At 50.3% G+C, this 21623-nt stretch overlaps 9 protein-coding genes across 9 annotated transcripts; 5 read left to right on the plus strand and 4 right to left on the minus strand.

Annotated features, from left to right (window-relative positions):
- Positions 1-125: 125 nt before the first annotated feature.
- On the minus strand, positions 126-2101 carry BU25DRAFT_415820 (glycoside hydrolase family 72 protein). The gene is made up of 4 exons (XM_033707626.1): positions 1760-2101; positions 1648-1701; positions 991-1597; positions 126-940 (listed from the first exon to the last, which is right to left on the minus strand). The coding sequence occupies exons 1-4, from the start codon at positions 1872-1874 to the stop codon at positions 346-348; spliced, it is 1371 nt and encodes a 456-aa protein (XP_033556016.1). The 5' UTR covers positions 1875-2101; the 3' UTR covers positions 126-345.
- Positions 2102-2820: 719 nt separating this feature from the next.
- BU25DRAFT_495529 (t-SNARE) lies at positions 2821-4368 on the minus strand (the record flags this gene model as incomplete). Its single annotated transcript, XM_033711862.1, has 3 exons — positions 2821-3525; positions 3576-4190; positions 4243-4368. 3 exons carry the CDS (start codon positions 4366-4368, stop codon positions 3175-3177), a joined length of 1092 nt encoding a protein of 363 aa, XP_033556017.1. The 3' UTR covers positions 2821-3174.
- A 1571-nt stretch (positions 4369-5939) lies between these two features.
- On the minus strand, positions 5940-7269 carry BU25DRAFT_482296 (uncharacterized protein; the record flags this gene model as incomplete). The annotated part of the gene is made up of 3 exons (XM_033711130.1): positions 5940-6835; positions 6883-7029; positions 7246-7269. 3 exons carry the CDS (start codon positions 7267-7269, stop codon positions 6392-6394), a joined length of 615 nt encoding a protein of 204 aa, XP_033556018.1. The 3' UTR covers positions 5940-6391.
- Positions 7270-7772: 503 nt separating this feature from the next.
- BU25DRAFT_326467 (uncharacterized protein) lies at positions 7773-8191 on the plus strand (the record flags this gene model as incomplete). The annotated part of the gene is made up of 2 exons (XM_033702297.1): positions 7773-7987; positions 8044-8191. Coding segments are annotated over 2 exons (363 nt in total), but the record flags the coding sequence as incomplete, so codon positions are not given.
- A 1157-nt stretch (positions 8192-9348) lies between these two features.
- Positions 9349-9663, plus strand: BU25DRAFT_463417 (uncharacterized protein; the record flags this gene model as incomplete). The annotated part of the gene is made up of 1 exon (XM_033710600.1): positions 9349-9663. One exon carries the CDS (start codon positions 9349-9351, stop codon positions 9661-9663), a length of 315 nt encoding a protein of 104 aa, XP_033556020.1.
- A 3640-nt stretch (positions 9664-13303) lies between these two features.
- On the plus strand, positions 13304-16091 carry BU25DRAFT_403871 (uncharacterized protein). Its single transcript, XM_033705097.1, has 7 exons — positions 13304-13722; positions 13789-14032; positions 14088-14606; positions 14670-14805; positions 14865-15049; positions 15138-15252; positions 15318-16091. The coding sequence occupies exons 1-7, from the start codon at positions 13323-13325 to the stop codon at positions 16011-16013; spliced, it is 2295 nt and encodes a 764-aa protein (XP_033556021.1). The 5' UTR covers positions 13304-13322; the 3' UTR covers positions 16014-16091.
- Positions 16092-17478: 1387 nt separating this feature from the next.
- BU25DRAFT_495530 (uncharacterized protein) lies at positions 17479-17981 on the minus strand (the record flags this gene model as incomplete). Its single annotated transcript, XM_033711863.1, has 2 exons — positions 17578-17981; positions 17479-17536 (listed from the first exon to the last, which is right to left on the minus strand). The coding sequence occupies exons 1-2, from the start codon at positions 17961-17963 to the stop codon at positions 17479-17481; spliced, it is 444 nt and encodes a 147-aa protein (XP_033556022.1). The 5' UTR covers positions 17964-17981.
- A 265-nt stretch (positions 17982-18246) lies between these two features.
- Positions 18247-19017, plus strand: BU25DRAFT_415826 (uncharacterized protein). Its single transcript, XM_033707627.1, has one exon. It carries the CDS (start codon positions 18266-18268, stop codon positions 18998-19000), a length of 735 nt encoding a protein of 244 aa, XP_033556023.1. The 5' UTR covers positions 18247-18265; the 3' UTR covers positions 19001-19017.
- Positions 19018-20917: 1900 nt separating this feature from the next.
- On the plus strand, positions 20918-21313 carry BU25DRAFT_463421 (uncharacterized protein; the record flags this gene model as incomplete). Its single annotated transcript, XM_033710601.1, has 1 exon — positions 20918-21313. The coding sequence occupies one exon, from the start codon at positions 20918-20920 to the stop codon at positions 21311-21313; it is 396 nt and encodes a 131-aa protein (XP_033556024.1).
- Between the last annotated feature and the right edge of the window lie 310 nt (positions 21314-21623).

Below are 21623 nucleotides of genomic sequence, written 5' to 3' on the forward strand. Positions count from 1 at the left end.
GCAACACCGAAAGATGGTGTCGTCAAATCGCCAAAATCTTATCGATAAGTAGCCTTGCTTTGCACCGTCATGGGCCCACGTTCCCTACAAGGATCACACAAGAGGTCACCAGATAGTTTTCCAAATGGACTTGAATTTTCTTTCTGATTTCTACTTTATATACAACGACCAAAGTGATCGAATCTCGTCAAAGACGCCAGGTCGACCATCGTTACGAGCCGACAACACCAAGGAAAGTCTAACATCAAGAAAACGGTGCCCGCACTGGGTCTTTGCATTACATCCTGCCTGTAACCTCATACAGCGCTAAGACATGGGAGAAATGGCCTGCTTATGCGACTAATCTTACAAGACGAGAAGACCACCGAAGAGGGAGGAGACGAGAACAACAGCACCCATAGCAAGGGGAGCGAACGAGAACTCGCCGGGGCGGAGGGCAGAAGCGGCACCCTTGCTGGGAGTAGAGGTACTGGTGGAACCGCCAGCAGCACCGGAAGTGACAGCGCCGTCGCCAGCACCAGCCAAGTCAGTCTCCTGGGAGCCGGAAGACTGGGAACCGGAGCCCTTGAGACCAGGGCCAGTACCAGCACCGTTCTTGAGGTAGTCGCTAGCACCGCTGGGGAAGGCAGGGAGCTGGTCATCACTGATAGTGACGTTCCAGGACGAGGACTTCGAAGGGCAGGTGGAGGCAGAACCGCTGGACTTGTAACCACCGTCACCGGAGGGGTCAGTGGCGTTGGCGTAGGCGTTCTTGAGGGTTGTAAAGTCGGTAAGCTCCTTGACGCTGGTGTCGTCGATCTCGACAAGACCGTACTTGGAGTCCTCCTGGGAGTACTCGTAGACAAGACCGCCGGAGTAGACAGAAGACATGTCGGTGCTGTAGATGGACTTGACCTCGTTGAACTCCCGCGTGTTGGTGTTGCAACCGAACTCGGAGAGGCTGGGTAAGTTAGCAAATGTAGGTCTTCTGGTCATTCGGGATGTGCTTACAAGATAGGAATGCTGTAGTTGCTGAGCTTCTGGACCTTCTGGTCCCAACCAGCACCAGTGAACGTGTTAGGGTCGCACCACGAGTAGTCGTTGAAGGCGTAGAAGTCAGAGCGAACGGAGTCCTCGCCGCAGTTCATGTAGGCGGCCATCTCGTAACGGTTGGACTCAACGTCAGCAGCGCTATAGCCGACGGGAACCTTGCGGAGCTTGCGAGCGTTCATGTACGACTTGATGTCACGGGTGACAGCCTTGACGAAAGGAGCGCAGTTGGTGGTAGAGTCATCGTTGATGACCTCGTTTCCGGAGAAAAAGAGCAATGTGTTGGAGTAGGCAGCGAACTTCTCAACGGTCGCGAAGACGCTCTGGAGGTACACCTTGTTGTAGGAGACCTGGGGAGAGGCACGGTTGATCGAGTACTTGGGGGTGTTGACATCAAGAGCAAGGTAGATACCGGCGTCAGCGAGGGCGTTCATGCAAGTGTCGTGCTCGGCAGTGTTGTCGACAGTGTAGACACGGACGGTGTTGATACCAAGTTCCTTGAACTTGACGATGTCGCGCTTGCAGCCATCAGCGTCGGCAATGGGGTCCTTCGCGTCAGATGCGCCACCTGATACATGTCAGTTCAGGATCGAGCAAATGGTAACTGTCTACTCTTACCAGGCTGGTAGTCAACACCACGGATGTAGAAACGCTCGCTGCCCTTCCAGAAAGCTGTGCAAACGTTAGTAATCAGTCGACATGGTTTGCTCCTGGGTCTTCGACAACGCACCATTTCCCTTGACGGTGATGGTTGTGACATCGGTACGCTTCTGGACGGGGCTAGCAGAGCCGGCAACGGATGTGGCGAGGGCGCCGGCGACGGCAGCAATGGCGACGGTCTTCATTGTGACGGTGTTTGTGTGAGTGACGGAATAAGTTCGTTGGTAGAAGTTGTGGCGAGCGAAGAGCTTTTCGTAGACGAAGACGAAATAGCAGAGAAGCGACAGACGGTGAAAGGCAGTAGCAAACGAGAGTATACGCCTGGGCGCGGAAGGTGCGATTAGAAAGTGTAAAGAAGTCGCGCACAAAAACAGTGACGGCAAGGAAGTCAATGGCACACAAAACAAGTCGGGGGAACGGGTTATTAGAGAAACCCACTCCCAGCGTAGCAGCCCTGGCGGTTGCTATCTGTGGAACGCGCAGTGGATACATGATTGGCTGATGTGCCCCATAGCGACAGGGATGGCGCCTGCCAAATCTTAGAAGCCTCCGCCGAGCCAGCCTCCGCCCCCTGAAAAGCTCAACCAAGGAGCCCAGCAGACGACAAGCCAGAGACAAGCAGTGGTCGAGAATACCGGGTGGCGCGGCGATCGTGCTTCTTTAGTCTGCTTCAGAGGTTGCTGAAACGCGCGTCGCCGTCATTCCTGTGCCTATGAACGAAGATCTGTATCAAAAGGCTCCTGCCGCTCCCTGTTGCGATGCCACCTGTGGAGAGCCGTGTGGGCCTCTACGAGATGAAGTCATGAGCGCATCGTCAATTTGATGCGCTGAGGACTGACTCGTACAGCGACTACAACTCGCAGGTGACCAGTTCGTACTGTGAAAGAAGTGAAATACTGGTGGCTGGCTAACAGCAAGTCGAGCGGTCTAACGGACACGCGTGGCGCAGAATACTCGCCAGATGCAGCCTCTGTTAGTCAAACGGCACACTTGGTTTATTGGTTGTGTGGACTTTACGAGGCTGACTGACAGCGGTAGTAGGGGATGGTGTTCCTTGCGATCATCATCTACCATGTAAACGAGTGTCTCGTGTCAACACAGCACAGCCTCCATCGTGATGAGGATCACCGTGGGTCTCTCGTTGAACAGGTGGATCGTATGAATTTGTGCTACTTGCTACCTTTCATTATACACATACGACTGCTAACTGCAGTCCTCAATTACGATTAACGACGATTTTACCACACGTCTACAACTCATAATGCCACATCAAGATATCTCTGCTCAGGATTAACCCAAGCGCCCAAGAGCAACCAAGGTGCAGGGCCAAACTTGCATGTTGAACCGCATGGTACAGTCATGCCAGCAAGCACTGCAGACATGGATGTATCAAAATCGTCATATCGCTCTTGGGCTTTCTGTCCGCAATAGGGTGCGAGCGACAGAACCGGATTGACTGCTCGGTTCGAATAGGGAAGTCCCGCTCTACGGGTTGTTGTTCTTTCGGAGACCGAAATAAAGACCCAGAGCCAGCGCAATGATGGCGATGATGAGTACCACCACGAACAGAGTCCACCATTTGAGCTTCCTTGCGCGCCTGGCCGACTTGATACCCTGGTCGAGCTGTGTGTTTGCGTGCTTGGCGTCTTCGTTGACCTGGACGGTCTGGTTCTCGACCTGTACGGTCTGCTCTTCCTGGTAGACGACCTGCTCGTTGAGCTGCTGGAACAATGTCGCCAGCTCGACCATGGTCTTCTCAATGCGCTGGATGTCGTTGTGACGCGCACGAACAGCACCCAAGACACTGGACGCTTGCCCACTGCGGTTGCTCTTGAGCTGCGAACGTAGTCAGCATGTGGTCATATGTGTCATGGCAGAGCGCTTACAGCTTGAGTGAAGATGCCCTCATCGCCCCAGTCGGCGTTCGCTGCCTCCTGCACCTCTGCCTCGGTCGCTTCAGGGTTGATCACCCTGTATTGGCGGGCAATGGCCTCACGGTACCTCTTAGAGTAGTCCGCCTCTTCCCGCTGGAAGTCCTCAAGCTGGCTCTTGAACGTCCTCTTCAGCGACTCGACCTGAGTCCTCTTGAACGAATTGCTCGAATCGCGTGCGGCATCGCGCTCAAGGAATTTGATCTCGTCCTTGATCTGGGTGTTTCTGATCTGTGTCTGCGAAACAATGCTCTCAAGCTCGGCGGATGAACGGTTGTCAGGTGACGACAGCATGCGCTGGTGGATGCTCGAAATGGCGCCAATGTCCTGTGTAAGCTGACCAATCCTGCTCTTGGTTCCATCGATGCGCTGAAGGAAGTCCTGCTGGCTCAACGGCTTGGTGCCCGGCTGCTCCAGCCCGTATGACTGCTGACCTTGCTGCGCTGTATTTCCGTACGGCTCTGTATGCGATACAGTGTGTGACGGGGCAGGAGCGGAGTATTGCGAGGGTTGCGAGTAGTTAGAGTCGGCCTGTGTCAGTTGAGTTGGGCGGCTGGGCTGCTCATCATACTATACTGCTGTGTCAGTGACAGCCACGTAGGCACGCAATTGCTATGCTTACGCCGCCGCCATATGGGTTCGATGACCCGTAGCCGGTCGAGCCATATGGGTTGCTGGTGCCGCCATAGCCTGCCTCGGCCTGGCCGTAGGGGTTCCCGCCGTACTGCTGGTAGTTGTTGCCAGACATGCTTGTCGCGCGTGTTGTGGTGATTCAAAGGATGTTTCGGAAGGCCGGAATTCAGCTGTCAGACAGATGCGCAAGCGACGGAAGAATGCACAATCAGGTGCAATAAAGATATTAACTGGTGCGAACGTGTAAAGCGATGCGAATTGATGCAGCGATTGTTATGAGAGGCGGGCGCAACGGCTCGTGGTTGAGATGAGTGGACCTGGGCCCACGGGTGGTAATCTTAAAAGCTGATGAGATCCGCGCAGGGCTCTGCCCAGGAATCACAGCCTCCAACAGACGTCACCTGCATGTCACGCTAGTCTTGTCAGGGCCGTCCCACTGGCTGTAGCGTGAACCGTTCCTCCAACTTTAACACGATGAACAACGAATCTACTTCTTGAGATGCTTTTCAACTCTTCATTTACGTCTACTCGAGCAGGTTACATATGCTCGAAGGTGGTAACAATGGCAAGGCCGAAGTAGAGGAGAGTTCTCAGCGCAGATGCTTTGTGAGCTGCTTCAGATCAACCATCAAACAACTTAGCAGCAAAATAGTCTGTTTCGCAAGGCTTACCATGAACAGCAGGCTCGAAGATATTCAGCCTCGTACCCACCATAACCGGTCTCTATGAAGTCTGAATCACACGCCTTGCTCGCCTTAGAGCCTGAACGCGCGTCGGATGCTCAGTTCCTTTGCAGAGTTTCTACAGAACACTAGTGTACGTGTTGTATTATCTACTGATATTCGTATATCGTCGTGTGGTTGTAATGCTACATAACACGTGTGGCTGCCTGTTTTGTCGATTTTGGCCGTCCAGCCATGTTGCGAGGAAATGGTTGTTCTTAGCCTGTGGCCCAACCTACACAAGACAGATCTGAACAATGATGCGTATGTGAACTTAGGCTTGAGCGAAACAGCAAATCAACAAGCATCAACATCAAATTTAACGCGTGGAGCATGAAGCCTAAATCCATCGACCATCTCCAGAGTCTGGATGCGCCTATCCCGTTAAGTACTAGTTGCCGAATGCGGGAACCCTTTGTTTCAGCACCTCCACTTCTTCCTTTGCACCTCTCCACAACTCAATAACTTCTTGGGCCAACTGGACATTTATTCAGCTTGAGCATTCACCATGCCGAAGAAGCCGTGGCTCATTGAGAGCGACAACCCCTCATAACAAGTCCTGAAGTGGATAGGGGGCAGCGGCTTTGGCCAAGTCTTCGAGGTGCTTCGAGACGGGCAGGTGCGAAGCTTCCCTATATATCACCTACACTGACAGTAAGTGCTCATGTCAAATAGACTGTAGCATGCTAGCAAGTACACCTCGAGAACGCCGAAGCAGCATTGGACGAGTATGACCACATGAAAGCACTCAGGGGTGCACCACACATCGCAACTCTTCATGATGGCCTTGAGTTCAACAGGAAAACTAACACGCTTTCTTTCTTCAAGGACTACTACCGAGGTACAGACCTAGATCGCCAAGTCCAGATGCTGCGAGGTGCTGCTGAGCGCTTCTCCGAAAGCTAGATTGTTGAGAATGGGTATCAAATCGCTGTAGCTCTGGAGCTGTGCCACAGCATGAACATCTTGCACCAGGACATGAAGCTCATGAACGTCTTGTTGAAAGAGCCTTGGAACCCATTAACGCAACGAGATGTACCAGACCTGTGTGTTGCAGACTTTGGCATTGCAAGCCAAATGCAAACTCTTACTTACGCATTACCGGAGGTCGAGGAAAGCTGGGGTACGAAGCACCAGAGATTTGAGGTTACCAGGCCGCTTTCTCGCAGAAGTTGGACGTGTACGCTTTTGGATGTATCCTGCACCGATTGTGCGCCCTGGAGGACCCGACAATATTGGAGGATGTCAAGCTCATGGAAATTGCATAAGACTGCTCATTGGAGCTGCTAAGTCTCATAAGTTCGATATTGAGGTCCGAACGAGATGGCCGCCCCACAGCAGCACAAGTCAAAAATGACCTCGCTGCTATTGGACTGAGGATGTTCCCAGCAATGATACAGACAGTACCCACATGACTCATTTGTCGCCAATCATTCCCTTCGAAGACCCGGCTTTGGAAATGTTGGTCATCACAAGCAACCCAACAGGCGCACATCGAACTTCTTTGTGGGCGGCAAGGACGTGAAGAGCGAACCACAGTCCAGGGTTGCTATCGAAATTATTTAATTGAAGGTTCGACGTGTCGCTGATGCATCGACGGAGTATCACTACGACAACACAGAAGAGGCCGATCAAGATCTGGCAGCTTATATCGTCTGCTTGCGGGACTACGGATCGAAACGGCAACTGTACAAGCATCCCCACTGCAACGAGCATGTTCGCAAACAGAAGACTGTGCTGAAGCGGCTTGCAGAACTCGATCAAGTCGAACCAGATACCAACAACAAACGGCAGCGAGCCTGATATCCCCTCAATAACCAAAGGTGTCGTACTCGTGCAGCTTGAGTCTGGTTTCCACAGCTGCTCTGCATCAAAGTACGCTAATACACACAGCGAATCTTTCTCACCATTGCTGATACGAGATGGCACAACCCTGTAGAAACAGGCAGGTAATTTCCAAACTCGTGCCTTCCGGCTTGGCTGCGGCCTGATCCGACCCCATGCGCAAAACAGGACGCCATCGACACCAACATGCCTCGAGCACCAGCTTCAATCTTTAAATCAATATAGATTCGGCGCAGGGCCGTAATATGATCGATTGCGTAATCAATGTCGCGTTATTGTGGGCTTTTGAGCTAGATACTTAACAGCAGATCCTGCAAAGTACAACGTCTCGAAGCAAGAAGCATCTTTTTAAGCAAATCTTCAGAGCTCGTCGGAAACAAACTGAGAGCGCTATGAATGGAGCGCTTCTGCATGTGCAGACCTACCTTCCCGAGCGAAGAACGATTCATCACATCTCGCGATGGTCGAAAGATTTTGACTCCTCTGCCTTACGCAACAATCTGACCTTTTTTCCGGCAGATACGCGGGAAGCCTTGGAGCAGATGGTGACCAGGGCTGAACCGATGCTTCAAGTATTTGACACAAGTCAGTTGGGAGACTATCAGTTGCATCGCTTCCACGAAGATGACCTTACGATGACGATTCACGATTCATACGGGCTCAACAGATTGTGCGGCGAATGTGTCATTGCTTTGGCGAAGACGTGGCTCGATAGCTGTCTCTCAAGTCACGATGATTGTCGTGGTCCCACACCGCCCGAAGGGAAATTCATTCTTACACGAGTGGTTCACGTTACACTCGATGGCGGCAAAGTGGACTTTGCTCGTTGGTACTGAAGCATGAACTAGACCAGGCCACTTCTTACATGACACTGTCGCACTGTTGGGACGGTAGCACTCCCTCTAAGCTCATGTAGGCAACCCTAGACGACTTCCGAGTTCGGATCCCATTCAGTTTACCCAAATCTTTGGTTGAGGCCTTGTCCGTTACTGTGCGACTTGGATACGAGTATGTCTGGATCGACTCGCTCTGCATCATCCAGGACTCTCAAGGAGACTGGATCAAAGAGGCAGCTACTATGGGCCTAGTCTATCGCCACTCCGTATGTACGATTGCTGCAGCTGGCGCAAAAGACGGAGATGCTGGATGTTTCTTTGATCGACAACCGTTGGCCGTGTTTCCCTGTCAGCTCTCCCCACTTCTGCACGACGATCAAGGCGCAGACTCAGGAAAGGAGTTTATACGATGGGCCAGTACCATGACAAGCCTTTGCACAGCCGCGCGTGGGTAGTACAGGAGCGCTGTCTATCGCCGCACATGTTGAATCTTGGCACTGATCAGATATCTTGGGCCTGCATACAGTCCAGCGCGACCGAAGGGAACTCACTCATGCAGAGGGGTCAAAGCAACGCTAACTTGAAGACTATGGTTTACAATATGCTGCACCTTTGACAATATTAGATAACAGCACGTATGCAATGGTGGCACAGTCTACTGACGGAGTATCTACATTGCAACTTGACATACAAAAAAGACAGATGGGCCGCGTTCCAAGAATTGCTGGGGTCTCATGCTCACACACAGCTTGTGGTACATCAGATTCTTCCTGAGCTTTTGTGGACCGCGGATAATGCTTAGGGTTCTACACGCATTGACGACTTCCCTTCATGGAGCTGGTCAGTATACATGGACCAGTGACCACCGCAATTGGAGTTGTGTTCTACAGCGAACGCTTCAGCGAACGCCACGCACTAGGGTCTAAAATCCTCGACGAAGCCTTCTACTTAGCTTTCGCAAACACTTCGATGTTTCAAGTAGAGGCTGGCATTCTACCCATCACACACAAACTCCCTCGTACAGGCACCCCAGAGAAATTCATCTACAAGTTTGTTCTCCAGGAGAGACCTAATCGGAAGGCACCTACAGAGGCAGAAATGGAATGGAACCGATTCGTGTCATTGGAGCCCGACAGTTTCTGGGCAGATACATCACACGATATGCTGAAGCAAGTCTGGGCTCTCCGAATGGCCGTGGAGAGAAGCTCCATTGTCGGTCTAATCGTACAGCCCACGAGTTTCAGGAGCGAGTCATAACATAGGAAAGACGTGGTCGTTTCCTGATGGTGCACAACAAGAGCAAGAACGAACTCCTGAACGAATGAAATCAGCGTTTCGATGAAGCAACAACGGTCCTCAAGCTGACCTGATCAGCAATGTCAAGCTGAAAGTAATAGCAAGCACGCTCAAAGCCACGGTCAACCTACTTGCCTGGAAACGCTCGAGGGTCCAGCCAAAGGCATGACTGACTACATAAGTTGTTACGGTATCAATACTGTCGGTAGGCCTGAGGTTGCGCACATCAGATTATCCTGGACTAACATGTTTCAAGTCAGGTATATAGTCGTCTTCTCCTAGCAAGATAACAATCCAGCTCAGTATTCCATAAATCTGATAGGCCTAAGTTGTCGTTTACCGTAGCTATCAGTGTACTATAGCGGCCCATGCCGCCACACCATTGATCTCATTGAGATGGAATGCAAGGCTTTCACTGGAGAACGGTACATTTTCCTCGTCTATGACCTCGTCACAAAGTTCAGTTTCGTCTATGCTATCAGAAGCCACGAGAATGAAGTACCCCTGATCACTTTCCGTACTCTTGATCAAAAGATCAAGCGTCAGTTCAACACATCACCCATCTTCATCCTTTTGAAGAGAGAGAGGGGGTTTGGATTCGAAGCTGACGACAACTCACTTGCTACATACTGCGCCAACGAAGGTATTCAGTTGCAGCTTCGAGCTCCTGATACACCTGCCCAGTCTGGTGACGTTGAGCGTTCTGGATAAATGTTCATCATCCGCACTCGATCCCTCGCGGTCTCATCCCAACTCCCTCCCTACCTCTCTCATGAAATTTACCTTACTGCAAACTGTCGATGGGGAGAAAATGACCAGAATCGTGATGTATTGTTACTATCTGCGTAGTGTTTATCTACACGGAGGGAGCTATGGGCGCTAGTCAGAAGAGGAAAGGCGCAGAGCCTCTCAGAGAAGACGTAGTGAAGGCACAGGCTGACAAAAACTATCTCAGCAATTGTACACCAGTCAAGGCTCTTCCCTAGAAGACTCCCTTCGAAGCTGCTGATGGCATGCCGCCATCTCTTGCACATCTTTACATGTACGGCTGTCGTGTGTATGCTCTACGCAAGAAGATCAAACGGAAAGATAAGTTCACTCGTGAATTAATCGGTTACTTTGTTGGCATTGATTCCTGTAACACCTTTCGAATCTGGCTTCCCACCGCTTTGTCTCGTGATCATCAAGGCAAGGTCATCAGGACTAGAGACGTCACCTTTGAGGAAACTCTCTTCAATGGCTCTGCTGACAGCGGTGAACTCATCCGTGGCATTGAGCTGAACAACATCACTGATACCATTGAGATTTTTGATGAACCTGATGCCAAAGACACGGCTTCTTCGTTGTCAGAAGAAGAAACCGAGGAAACCGTATCAGCTAGCACTGATGTTGTCAACACTGAGGGGGCCACCATTCCATCAACCACTTCTCTTCACGCAACGAGGCCTCATCCTCCAGCAACCTTTGTCCATCCCCAGTCTCTATTAATACTGCTCCAACGTCTAGACGCTCCCCTCAGGGTATCTTGCTCATTCCTTCTACTCCGTCTAGTCCATTGATATCGTGCCCCTCTCATGTCAAGCGCACGTACCGTACCAACACTAATTTGGATGAATTATCGAAGCAAACTCGCACTCCCAACTTGTTTATCACCTACTGGTCATCCATTGTTGCTGGGACTCTCAAACCCAAGACAAGGATCCACCGTTCTCAACTACTCGCTCCTCCTTGATTCTGGAACGAGCTTCCCTCCCTCTCTCCGCTATGGTTTTATGGGCGCTTGTTGTACCAAGGTTGATACTATCACTCGCAAAGAAACTTATGTCGAGGTCCCTCTTGCCGATGTCAACATCCTGAAGATTGGGATCGTGCCTCTGATGTGGGTCTTTAACTACAAGTTCGATTTCAAGGGCTATCTCTTGAAGTTCAAGGCTCGAATTTGTGTGCGTGGAGATCCCCAGACAACCGCTGAGGATACTCATGCGGCCACTCTCGCTAATCAGATCTTTCGTATGCTAATGGCACTCGCTGCTTGTTTCAACTTCGAGATCTGTCAGTATGATGTAGTTAATGCCTTCACCAATGCGTTTCTTCCTCAGACTATCTACTGCTATCAACCCGATGATTTTGGAGATGACCAACATCTCTGGGAACTCCGCCGTGCTCTCTATGGGCTCAAGACTTCCCCTCTTCTATGGTATGACGACTTCACAACAACGCTCCGTGCATTTAACTTCCATCCTATCTTAGATACCAACTGCCTCTGGACTGACGATCACATTATCATCTTCTTCTATAGGGATGATATCATCACAATGGCAAAGCCTGGCTTCTCAGCTGCCCTCAACGACTTTGAGCGCAAGCTTAGCAAGCGGTATGAGATCACCAACCTTCAGGATCAAACTCAGCAGACCTCCTGTGGAGTCCCTGTGTTGCAGTAAATGCAATAAGTGAAGGTAAAACCGCGCAGGGCAGTAAGTCAGGGGTAACCGCGCGAAGCAGTAAAATCGGTATATATTGTGTTCCGTTGTTGTTCTGTTCTCTCACTCCAACCGCAGCGGGGTCTGTTTACATGACGTATGTATCTCGTGCAGTCAAGAGCAGGAGGTGTTTGTTGGAAGAGCAGGAGCACCAACACATGTGGCACTGTGGAAGGGTTGAGATGATTGATTGATCTTTTGAGCTATGGCGAGGATCGATCGGGACTATATAGTAGAAGGGAATAGCCGTGAACGGGTATGGAAGCAAACCCGAGCTAACCGAATGAGCTGGACAATCAGTGCAGCGGACCGTTAGCAAATACTGCAACGGAACGCTGGCAAACACTGCAACGGACCGCTGGCGAACAGGCACACATGACCTCCATACTCCATAAACCGTCACACCCTGTCTATTGCAACCGCGCTGAAGGTGATCTCTGCCTGTCTCAGCGTGACTATATCAACACTATCTATCACAAGTACAAGTTCCCCAAACCATGGTCTAAGAAGCCTATTGGACCCCTTCCGTCTGAGGAATCGGTGCCTTCCACAGAGGTGAAGAACCACGCCAACCACACTCGCTATGCTCAGATTGTTGGTTCGACTAGGTAAGCAGCCGGCACTATACGTCTTGACGTTGCCAAACCACAATTGAAGCTGGTGGTGACACGCCGCCCAAAGTTGGACCAGATAGCTGACATGTCAGCCGCAGCTACAGATCCCCCGAACCTGTGAGCCTAACAAAATGGTTCCAGACAAGACGTCACTGCTGTTTGGTTGGCGAGGAACATGTACATCCTAAGCTGGCCATGGGTGATGTACGGGGTACCCAAGGCTGGAACAAAGACACGTATAATCCCGGTAAGAAGTTTGGCGACGAACATGAATCTAAGGCGGGAAGATAACAGATACCATGGAACCTGAGGTTAGTCTACTGTTGGACCCTACAGGGTTCTGTGTTACGGTAAAATATGACTTTCTTCATTTTCTGTGTTGAGCATGACGTTGGGTGTCTACTGACTGCAAAGGTATGGGTGCCAGCTTGTGGCCGGTTGGACGGGTCATTAATACAATATCAGAAGATCAACCACAGTAAATAGTTGCAGTGTAAACTGGCGCTACTGCAGTGTTTACTTCGTTCTTCCACTACATATGAGCTGCATCATCATTCTTTTTAGATATACACAACATACATCCTCCATACTGTCACCCTCTACTTACATGCAGATTACTCAGTAGCTTCAAGTTACGCTGCAATGCTGCAGATGCTCTTGATTCCAAGAAAAGCTGGCTTCCTATACAATTGACTGGCGTGATTTGTTTCAGGGTCTGAAGCCTCATGTGAGGTTGACCGAAAAGAACCAACTGATTTTGGTACAGCATGGTAATTACGGGTTACATATGTCATCAGCGTAAGCACAAGTGTTTCACTTTGCCGCGCTTGGGTGTGCAATCCTTGGGCGCTTGCATAGGATGCCTGCAGTGGCGAAGAACCTCACAGTATCTGCATCTGCACTTTTAACTGTTGGTCAAATCCACGGATTTTCGTAGTCTGGTTTAACCATTCTAACACACATGCGATGCATGTGCTCAAGGGTATGCTAGATGGGGTTCTGAATCGCTATGACAGCAAGGCTTACGTTTCCGCCCCCACAGTTGACTGAGTCTGTGCGGAACTCAGGGGTTGTCAGCGTTATTCCCACCAACGAATGTCCTACCGCCATGCCATGGTACGGTTTCATCGGGACAACCATGATCATTACCTCTTTAGCCAAGCTCTATGCGGCAAGTCTCGCTAAACCCCTGCAGTCGTAGCCTCTTAAATAGTATTGTACATCTGCACTGGAAGGATTCTCTTTATTAAGCTGTTTCCCTCACGTATATACCGCGATGAGGCTGACAGACCTTAAGACGAAAATATGGCCCTCGCCTGTACGCCCGCCCTATGGTTCAAGTTCCCGATTCATGCGAGTCGAAGAGCAGGGAGATCGATCCTCTGATGCGGACTGGGCTGAGCTCCGAAACATTACACCCGAGCGACGCGCGATGGATGACAGCAAGCATGAAGAGGATCAAGGAAGAGGCATCGAAATGACTATCACACAAACATCAGGAGCAGAAGTCCAAGCGTCTACCAGAAGATGGTATGCGCAAGGTTGGCGCTTCGGCGCTTTAAATTGCGCATGTTCCGTCATTATGGTCTTCTTCATTAATTTCTCTGTCTCATGTTGGGTTTCTGCACACAGAAATGCTGCATCTGAAGAGACCTTCGAAGAGGAGTGCCACAAAGGTTCGCATCATCTCGTATCAAAATAACAAACACAAGGAGTATATACTAACTGCAAACTCGATGCAGTTAGCAAGATGAATATGTATCTACATCTTGCGATCAATTTGCTAAGCACGATCCTTCTTTCGAGTTCGAATTACTGTATGCAATGTCTTTCAGCACCTACACGAAAGGAGGTCGATGCTGCGCATGCAAAAGGGATTTGGCTCGACATTGGAGTCCCTAGCATACGGAATTTAAAGTACATCGATCGTACAAGGGTTGTTCTTTGGGGCTTGCTTGGATTGTCATCATTACCTCTTCATCTCTTGTAAGCGAATCAATGTCTATATTGGGGGTTGTCTGACCCTACTCACAACCTATAGTTACAACTCTATCGTGTACAGTTCAATTGCATCGCACTCCTACCTCGCTCTCAACGTCAATCAGGCGTACCTTGATGACACCGACTGTTTCCATTGCGGAGGAACCGGAAGCGATACGCAAGCTGTTGCCGTAATGATGCACGAGAAATGGAAGAACGGCACTCTCGAACGACTAGAAAACGAAGATTGTATCAACAGGTACGGTACAATGATCCAGAGTAATTACCGTAATGTGCTCCTCGTCTCAAGCAACGATCATACGGAAGCCATAAGCGACCGTCCTGGACGTGTTCTTAATGGTACACATGTCTTTCAGGTCACAACGATCGATGCAGGGATAGCTGAGGACCCATCTCGTGCAGCTACCATATACGATTGGATCTGCAGCCAAGATAACACTACCGACTACTACGAAGTGGGACTTTACGACCCGTCATGGTGTGCCAACAAACTTGATGGAATAAAAAGAAATGCTTCTTCCTGGACCGTACAGGGATATCCAATTGAGTACTGTTTGAGGTAAGTTTTGTTGTACAGATAGACTTGATATGGGTGTTTGCTAATCTTGCTTCTTATGAGTAGTGAAGTTGCGCCACCGATGTGTAAACTGCATGTATTCCTGCCTATTTCATGGTTGGTTACAGTTATGAACCTTATAAAAGGTTGTGTTATACTGTATACAGTCCTCATAGTCAAGGAGAATCCACTAATGACAATGGTAAGTAGGCATTCCTTTCTCATACAATGCGGACACTGACGCACGGGACTTTTCTGTAGGGGGACGCTGTATCTTCATTTCTAGAAGAGCCAGATCAGACGACAAAGAACTTGTGCTTGTTAACCCTAAAGGATGTAAAGGCGCATAAGGGTTTTTCCCCAGCTGGTCCGAAGCCATGGACTGGTGCTAAATACAGGTGGAAAGATGTCACGTCCAAAACTCGTCGAACCACTACTTTCACATTGTAAGTCGTATCTCCTGCCGAAGCTATCATGTACACGCGGTATCCACGCTTTCCATATCCATTGAAGCGACGCCTAACCTCAGTATAGCTTTGGGATAGCACTCGTGGTCGTTTTGTCACTCCTCATCGTCGGCATCCAAGCCTTAAAAGGTTCGATGTCGGTCACACTCCCAGCCCTTTTGAAACTGGGTTTCGGTGCCATTGTAAGTTGCCTTCATGATACGTCTAGAAATCTCAAACACAGACTAACGATGTTTGCTTGGCATAGGACCCACGTACCGTCATTATATGGCCTCTCATAGGAACCATGTCCAATATCGTGGTCGCCAACTTGGCACAGACTATCCTCTCATTCCTGTATTTTGCATACAACGGCCTCTTCACCTGCATGCTCCTTGGCTACGAATGGTCACAATACGCCCACTTCCGTAAAGGTCTGCGCGTCTCCCATGGACGGCACGGTGCCCAGCGCTCAACGTACTTCCTTCAACTTCCCTACCGCTACTCCATCCCATTGATGGGTCTTTCCGGTATACTACATTGGCTTGTCTCGCAATCCATCTTCCTTGTCGCTATTGACCTATACAGTCCCTTGGGGCAGCCTGGTGGGGCTTCGCTGAGCACGACCAGCTGGAAGAGCTGCGGATACTCGCCTATTGCTATCGTCTCAGTTCTGATCCTGGGAATTTCGATGGTAGCTGCGGTGATTGGAATCGGGTATATACAGTATACTTCGGGAATGAATTTCGCAGGAAGCTGTAGTGCGGCGATGAGCGCTGCTTGTCACCATATCGAGTGGGATGAGGTGGATGGGTACGAGGCTGCGAGGAGTAAGCTTAAGTGGGGCGTTGTAGGGAAACCACAGACTGAAAGTCTGGAATATAGAAGGGAAGATAGGATAGGGCATTGTGCCTTTTCAGGTAAGGAGGTAGGGTTTCCAGAGCAAGGAACGATGTATGCTTAATAAGAAGAGTATAGTAATGTAACTGGCAAGCGAGCGACGCAGGTACCGTGCCCATGCACCCAACGCGTGCCTCTGCACCCAAACCGCTCCCCCAAGATTGAGGCTATAGAGCCACACACAAAAGCAATTATCACGAGATTTTCTAGTGCCTTAAATTATGGGCTTATGCAACAAATTTTATCACTCAAACTTTTCTGTATGCTTACTGCGGCGGCCACGGCTGCTAAACATGGATGGAGGAGGTGGGGAGCGCGCTGCGGCCGGAGAAGCACACCTAACACCCCCAGCACCACGATTTTGCTTCTCCTTTGCTGCTGGCTGCTGTGAGACCTTGCGCTTGCCTATTTGGGTCAATTGTATAGTTTTTGCAGCGTCGTTAGCCTCCCTCTGACGTTGTTTCTCAGCCTTGCGTTCGGCGACCTGTTCAGCCTTCTCAGCTTGGCTGCCTCTCGCTCCACACGCCTCTCCTCCTTCAGCTTCTCATTAAGAAGCTTGTTGATCTGAAGCTGCTTCCTAGTAGCTTTTACCCGCTCTTCTTTTTCTTCAAGGCGCTGCTGTACATCCCATCGCACCTCCGCCTCCTTCCTCAATCGAGGTGACCACTGCTTCGCACCCCCATGATACTCAACCTCATGTGACATCAACGGCAGAACCCGCTACTTGTTCTTATGCTTCCCCTTCTCAGTTGAGGCCTCTTTCGCGCCGTCACGTTGGTACTGAAGTAGCTCATTCTGTGTTAAGAGGTGAAGAAAGACCCTCTCCCCAGGTGCCCGCGCCTCTACACTGCCTTATCCTTCACTACTGAGCAAAGCAGCAACTTAGCTTTGAGCCAGCTTGGTTCTCTAGCATCTGAAGTTTAAATAACTTCCGCTTCTGTTGGTGCTGCCTTCTTGGTATCAATCTGTCGAGTATAACGTTGCGGTTAGGTAGAAATATACCTATGGCTTTAAAGGGCTTCGGAATCAACTCTTCGGTAAAAGCTGCCACCCAGGTCTTTTATAGTAGAGGAGAGAAGTCGCTTATCTTTACTGGCACCCATCCTTGCGTCCTATGAGTGCGCATATCAAGCTCTTGAGAGTAGTTTGACGATAGAGGCTTGAAGCACATTACGTCGAGCAGTTGCAGCGTGTGGGTGAATGTGGGGGACAGATCACCAATAGCATCTTGTTGTCGTCGTGGTACCTGATGAAACCCTTCGTTACATAACTGCTGTCCGCGGGATGGGCGGAGTGAAGGTCTCCCGCCGATTACTATCATGTGATAGCACTATATAGAAGCTTCTACCACACACCTCCGTCAGCTGCCGTGCCCGTCAGTTATTGATAGCTGCCAAGTCCTTCGAGCTTTCTGCTTAGTGTAGTGATGAAACACCTTTTAAGCCACGTAAGACCGGGCTGTTATTCGTCCAGCTAGTGGATGATGTAGTGAAGTGGATAGAGTGCTTCTTTGGGCCTATTTCACCGACCTAGCTCTGTTGTACAGGTCGGCCGGCTACCGCGTAGATGTTGCCTGTGGCGGAAGAGCTGTAACATCAGCACAAACACATGCCAACAACGTTACCCACTCGCGATTGCCACCATGGAGTGGCTGGCTGTACTGCTTCTTTCCATACAGTGTCTTACTGAAGATCCTCTTTGACCTGCCAACGACTCCAGTCGCGAAGCTTGGCTCTGCTGCATCCGCCTCTAGCACAGCACTCGTGCGGTTCTGACCTCGTTTCCCTTTGCCTTTAACCTTCTGCGCAGCATCTTTCTCGACGCGCTTCTCTCGTGCCACCTTACGCTCCTCATAACCCATGACCTTGGTCTTGCCTAGTACCAGCGATTTAGTCGACCGTCGCACGTTAGCTTCGTTGTTGATTGTCAGCAACAATCGAATATGGTTCTGTTGGAGTGCTCCCTTGGCAAAAGATAGCTGCGCAAACAAGCGTTTCGAAGAAAGGGTATTCATTGATGGAAGGAGTTTCTGATGAGGGTGGTGATGTGAACTGTCAATTGTAGTACTATGAGAGAGCGAATATCTACATCTTGCCGAAAGCGGGCGCTAGTAACGAGCTGGCCAATGAGAACGCAGCCTGTGCGGACATGTATGTTGACTAATCACCGCCGAAATCTGGTATCTGGTCGACAGGAATATACGGCTGAAGCGTGAGTCAGAGTCGCCTCCTTCTGCGAGGTCTCTCCACTGTATATAAATACCTCGTCGCGGGATAGACCTGCTTGCACAGGTCGAATCAAGAGCCAAATTTGACCATGTCTACTACTCCAGAAAAGATGTACACTACGATCCGTATACCCAAAAGCTCTGGTAGTACGCATCTCAATGCCCTAGCTACCAGATTCCGCGAATTCAAGCTTGACGCGCTCAAAAGCGCCCCAGAGGCTTTTTCAGCGGAATTCGATAGCGAAGCTCGGCTCCCACAATCGACATGGCTCAGCAGGATCACCGAACCAAGCACGACGATTCTGATCTGCGTTGCGATAAGAACGGACACGGACGAGGAATCATTAGCACCTGGCAATAGGCAATTGAGAATCTTGCTAGATGGCGAATGGATAGGAATGTTCACCATGATTGGCCCAGTATCCCGAGACGACTACATTTGGCCTGAGTCTTGTCAACCAGAACCAGGACCCGAAGGCTCCGAGACCCGCTGGCAACTTACCAGTCTGTTCACACTTCCTGCGTATCGCGGCCATGGTATTGCCAAACGGCTTACCGAGGCAGCAATCGAGTTCGGGAAACTTGCATCGGGCGAGATGGGGAGAGCGTCTAATAGAGAAATTTGGACGCGTGTTAGGCTTGTCGTACATCCTAAGAACACAGGCGTTGTTAGGATGTATGAGAAGTTTGGTTTTATAGACAGTGCGAGGATGACGGTGGCGGAGGCTTGTGTTGCGAATGGAGCTGCGGACATGGTACCCAGGGATGCTGATCCTGAGAAATGGCATAGTAGATTCGGCGTGGCCATGGAACTTTTAATCTAGTCAAGAGTCAAAACCAGTGTCTGTCATGTGCATCGTTTCTGTTAGCTCCAAGGCATCATTTCTTTCGCTCTGTGCCTTGTTCGTGTTCAGGTACAAGCTGTGCGTGGTGGTGATGACTCTTTCAATGGTACGAAGCACTATAGGACATGCGAACTTGGCACCAAGAATTTCGTCATCAAAATGAGGTAGCTCGGGATCCGACAGCGTCTTGGAGGTATTGTCAAGGAGCGGAGGAGTGGATTGGCGCATGGGGCGAGCTGTCTGCGAAACGTGCTCGAATGCAGATGTGTCAGACGCGCAACGGCCCGCTCGGAATCAATGCCAACACAGCCAACATGTTCGTGGCTTATGTTCGTACCGTGCGGCCAGGCACCGAGCGCTGGCTAGCACGGGTGGTCGATCGCCAGTCGGAGCTCAGCCTTTCGCTGCCAACTCGCCAAAACGGCGCGCAATCACGGGAACCTCATGTAGTTAATGACATTAGCTTGCACCACACCTCCGACTCTGCATCTTTATAAGCATCTAATATTGCCTGGCCTCGCCCCGCATTATCGCACACCTACGTGGATGCTATGTGCCGACCATCAATCGACCTCGCTCTTTCGCTCGTATTATTCCAACGACCGGGCCTCCGATTTCCTCGATACGACGAACAAGCAGCTTAGCGAGTTGTGGGGCACATCACAGTCACCCAGACGACCTTTCGGGAGGCACTTGGCATCCCCCCAACCCAGGCTCCTTGGCTTACTGGGTCATCAGCGCTCGCAAGCGGCTTGTCCGTCATAATTTCGGGCCCATTAGCCGACCTTGCTCCCCCGAAGCCCCTTATAATCAGTGCCTTTCTGTGGGGACCAATATGGAATGCAGTTACTGTGACGGTACTGAAGATAATCGGTATTGGGCAATGGATATTGAGGTTCACTGAAGTTGTATTGTACTCAAGCCGTGTGGTTATATACTGTGAATGAACGGAAAGAAGAACTGACCGTGAAGCTGTTATGTTACTGATACTGTTTGAAGGAGTCTGGTCCAGTCGGTCCTTTTACACAACCTCATACAGTGCTGTAACATGACCTCTTACTGTACTGCGACAGTTACTGCCGTGGCTATCAGCCCGAATCTTAAAATCCTATTCTTTGTGGCTCGAGTCATGAACGGCCTCGCTGTCGGTGTACTCGTCACCACTTCTATGAGCATCCTCGGACGGGTGTACAAGCCCAGTATTCGCAAAACGCGTGTTTTCCTTCATGGCTGCCGGTTCGCCGCTCGGTTTCTGGACCGGATGCACGCAAGGCGGGGCTTTAAGTGCACAACTATCCTGGATCTTTGGAAGTACTTCGATCTTTCTTGCCATGTGCTCTTGCTGCCCATCTCACCGTTCCTCCTCTACAATCGGCCAGTGACAGTCTCACTGAAGAGGCACCCGCTTTACGCCAGTTCGACTATGCTGGCGCCTTCCTCTCATCTACAGGCTGTAGCTTAATCCTCATTGGAATTACATAGGGCTCTTCTGCTCATTGGAATCCGTATACATACTGCGTAATTATTCTTGGATTCTTGATACTTGGAGGGTTCTGTTTAGTGGAACAACGTGTCGCCCGTCCCAATGTTCCCAATGGACTTTGGCTGGCTCGGAGGTTTGCTGCACTTCTGGTCTCGTACTTCCTCGGGGGCAAGGAGCATATAGTAGGTTCTTCATACTTCCAGGTTTGACGCCGTAAGATCGTCTTATTAACTTTTGATGTCAGATGGTGATGGCAATTCTACGCTATTCAATCTTGGCAGCGGTTTCAAGGAGCAACTCCATTGACAGTAGCCCTATATCTTCTGCCCAACGGCATCGTCGGTGTACTTGCTGCCTGGCTTGTTTCCAAGACGTTGCACGTGGTACCAGGCCATTGGATTTTCACTGCAAGCATGGCATGCTTCGCGTTAGGGCCCGTCTTCTTCCTCCCACAGACTCCCAACTCCAACTACTGGGCGCTATCAATGCCAGGAGTCACCCTCGCAACATTTGGCCCAGATATGGGCTTTGCTGCAGCGGCAATCTTCATCACTTCGAGCGTACCCAGATCATACCAGGGCTCCGCTGGGAGCTTGCTGGTCACTGTACAGAGTTTGAGTACGGCCGTCATGACGTCCTTAAGTGACTCAATTGGGACAAAGGTTGAAGCACTTCCCACTAGAGAAATCGGATTGGATGGCATCAGGGCCATCTGGTGGTTTGGGCTTGCCTCCACGCTAGTTGGAGCGCTAATTACCGGCATCATAGTTCGCATACCGAAAGCAGAGGAAAAAGAGTACGTGCAGTGATCAATTGGAAGTATGAAGTTGCGGCCGCACCATGTGGTCTTAGCCGAACAGTTGTCAACAAGCAAGCTGGCTTGTTTAACTTGATTGAGTTGATTGATAAATAGTGAGTCAGTCAAATCAAGCATCTACGCCTATTTTTGTAAGCAAGTCAAGCCTCGTGCTACCGCTTGATTGGTATACTTGACATGATTGGTAACTCCAGTAGCTATGCGGTTGTTATGACGACTTTTGTAAGGTTGTAGAGATGGCTGCATACGCTCTATCGGAGTACTTTCAGTGGCAATTAGCGCTTCTAGCCACCTATTGGCGC

Source organism: Macroventuria anomochaeta, assembly GCF_010093625.1.
Source record: "Macroventuria anomochaeta strain CBS 525.71 unplaced genomic scaffold BU25scaffold_51, whole genome shotgun sequence".
In the NCBI taxonomy this organism is placed as follows: Eukaryota; Fungi; Ascomycota; class Dothideomycetes; order Pleosporales; family Didymellaceae; genus Macroventuria; species Macroventuria anomochaeta.

Excerpts from the sequence above, each read along its gene's own strand:
- BU25DRAFT_403871 (XM_033705097.1), top strand. The coding sequence starts at position 13,323 with ATGAGGCTGACAGACCTTAAGACGAAAATATGGCCCTCGCCTGTACGC. Across the intron at positions 14,607-14,669 it reads CCAATTGAGTACTGTTTGAG|TGAAGTTGCGCCACCGATGT; the intron begins GTAAGTTTTGTT and ends TCTTATGAGTAG. Across the intron at positions 15,050-15,137 it reads CGAACCACTACTTTCACATT|CTTTGGGATAGCACTCGTGG; the intron begins GTAAGTCGTATC and ends ACCTCAGTATAG.
- BU25DRAFT_415826 (XM_033707627.1), top strand. The coding sequence starts at position 18,266 with ATGTCTACTACTCCAGAAAAGATGTACACTACGATCCGTATACCCAAA.
- BU25DRAFT_415820 (XM_033707626.1), bottom strand. The coding sequence starts at position 1,874 with ATGAAGACCGTCGCCATTGCTGCCGTCGCCGGCGCCCTCGCCACATCC. Across the intron at positions 1,702-1,759 it reads CATCACCGTCAAGGGAAATG|CTTTCTGGAAGGGCAGCGAG; the intron begins GTGCGTTGTCGA and ends ACGTTTGCACAG. Across the intron at positions 1,598-1,647 it reads TGGTGTTGACTACCAGCCTG|GTGGCGCATCTGACGCGAAG; the intron begins GTAAGAGTAGAC and ends GACATGTATCAG.